Raw genomic sequence first — 1,028 nt, forward strand, 5'->3', positions numbered from 1 at the left:
CAGCCCTTGCTCCCTGAGCTGCCGTCTGAGAGCGGGGAGAGGGGCACGCGAAGCAGACGCCGGTGGGGAGGGCTGCGGCGGTCAGCCAGGCAGAGTGCCGAGGAGGAGACAGGCCCGGAGAGGCCCGGATAACCCGACCAAGGGCAGGAGGGAAAGGGCTACAACCGGGGGCGAAATTACGCGCGGGGCCCGGCGGGCACGTGGGCGCGGTTGCCAAATGGGTTTCTCGGGGAAGAGTTTTCACCAAGGGCGGGCGACCGTGCGATCGAAAGGGCGGTCTTTGCTGCCACCTGCTGGCCACACCGTGGCACCGCGTCAGGCTCCATCCTAAATGAGTCGAGACATTTTGGCTTTTCACCCCTCTGGGCGCCCAGCGCTGGGCTAGACGGGCTTCTCTGTGGGGGCGACGGTCCCCCGCCTTTGGCAGTGTCTAGAGACAGTTCCGGTTGTTCCAGCGTGGGCGGGGGGAGAGTGCCCTTGGCATCTAGCGGGAAGCGCCGGGGAGGCTGGGACGCAGCCTCTGAGGTAGGGAACTGCCCTAGCGCTTTGGTCCCACGTGGCCGCCAGGCTGACGCAGAGACACCTGCTGGGGAAAGAGCAAAAGTCACAGCAACAGCAACAAAAACGCGTGTGTCCTCCAGGAACCGAGAGCATAGAAGACTGTCGTTAATTCACTCACTCATTCATCCATCCCATAAATGTCTGCTCGGCACCTACTATGTGCCGGGGCCTGTCCGAGGGCCTGGGGGCACATTACCGGGGACAGCTGGCAGGGTCCCTGCCCTTCCGAGCTCACACGGAAGCAGAAACACACGAGCCAGTAATGGATATGAGAGATTCAGATAGCGACTGGTGGTAGGAAGCAAGCGCAGCAGGGGCTGAGGCGGAAGGTGGCTGGGAGAGAGGCCGTTCCAGCAAGGACAGTCAGGAAGGGCCTCTCGGAGGAGGTGGCATTGTGTGAGGCCCGAATGAGGAGCCTGCAAACAGTAAAACACAGCAGACCAGGCGGGGTGATGGCAGGTGCCAGG

At 62.9% G+C, this 1,028-nt stretch overlaps 1 protein-coding gene across 1 annotated transcript in view; it reads left to right on the forward strand.

Moving 5' to 3' along the window:
• TMEM114 (transmembrane protein 114) overlaps window positions 1-132 on the forward strand; it is a 5,071-nt gene extending 4,939 nt beyond the window's left edge. The window contains exon 3 of the mRNA XM_021712134.1: window positions 4-132. Within this exon, the coding sequence (XP_021567809.1) occupies window positions 4-132 (129 nt within the window). The remainder of the gene's footprint in view (window positions 1-3) is intronic.
• Window positions 133-1,028: the final 896 nt, after the last annotated feature.

The sequence above is a fragment of the Carlito syrichta genome, unplaced genomic scaffold (genome assembly GCF_000164805.1).
Source record: "Carlito syrichta isolate Samal-C Ts95f unplaced genomic scaffold, Tarsius_syrichta-2.0.1 Scaffold303103, whole genome shotgun sequence".
In the NCBI taxonomy this organism is placed as follows: domain Eukaryota; kingdom Metazoa; phylum Chordata; class Mammalia; order Primates; family Tarsiidae; genus Carlito; species Carlito syrichta.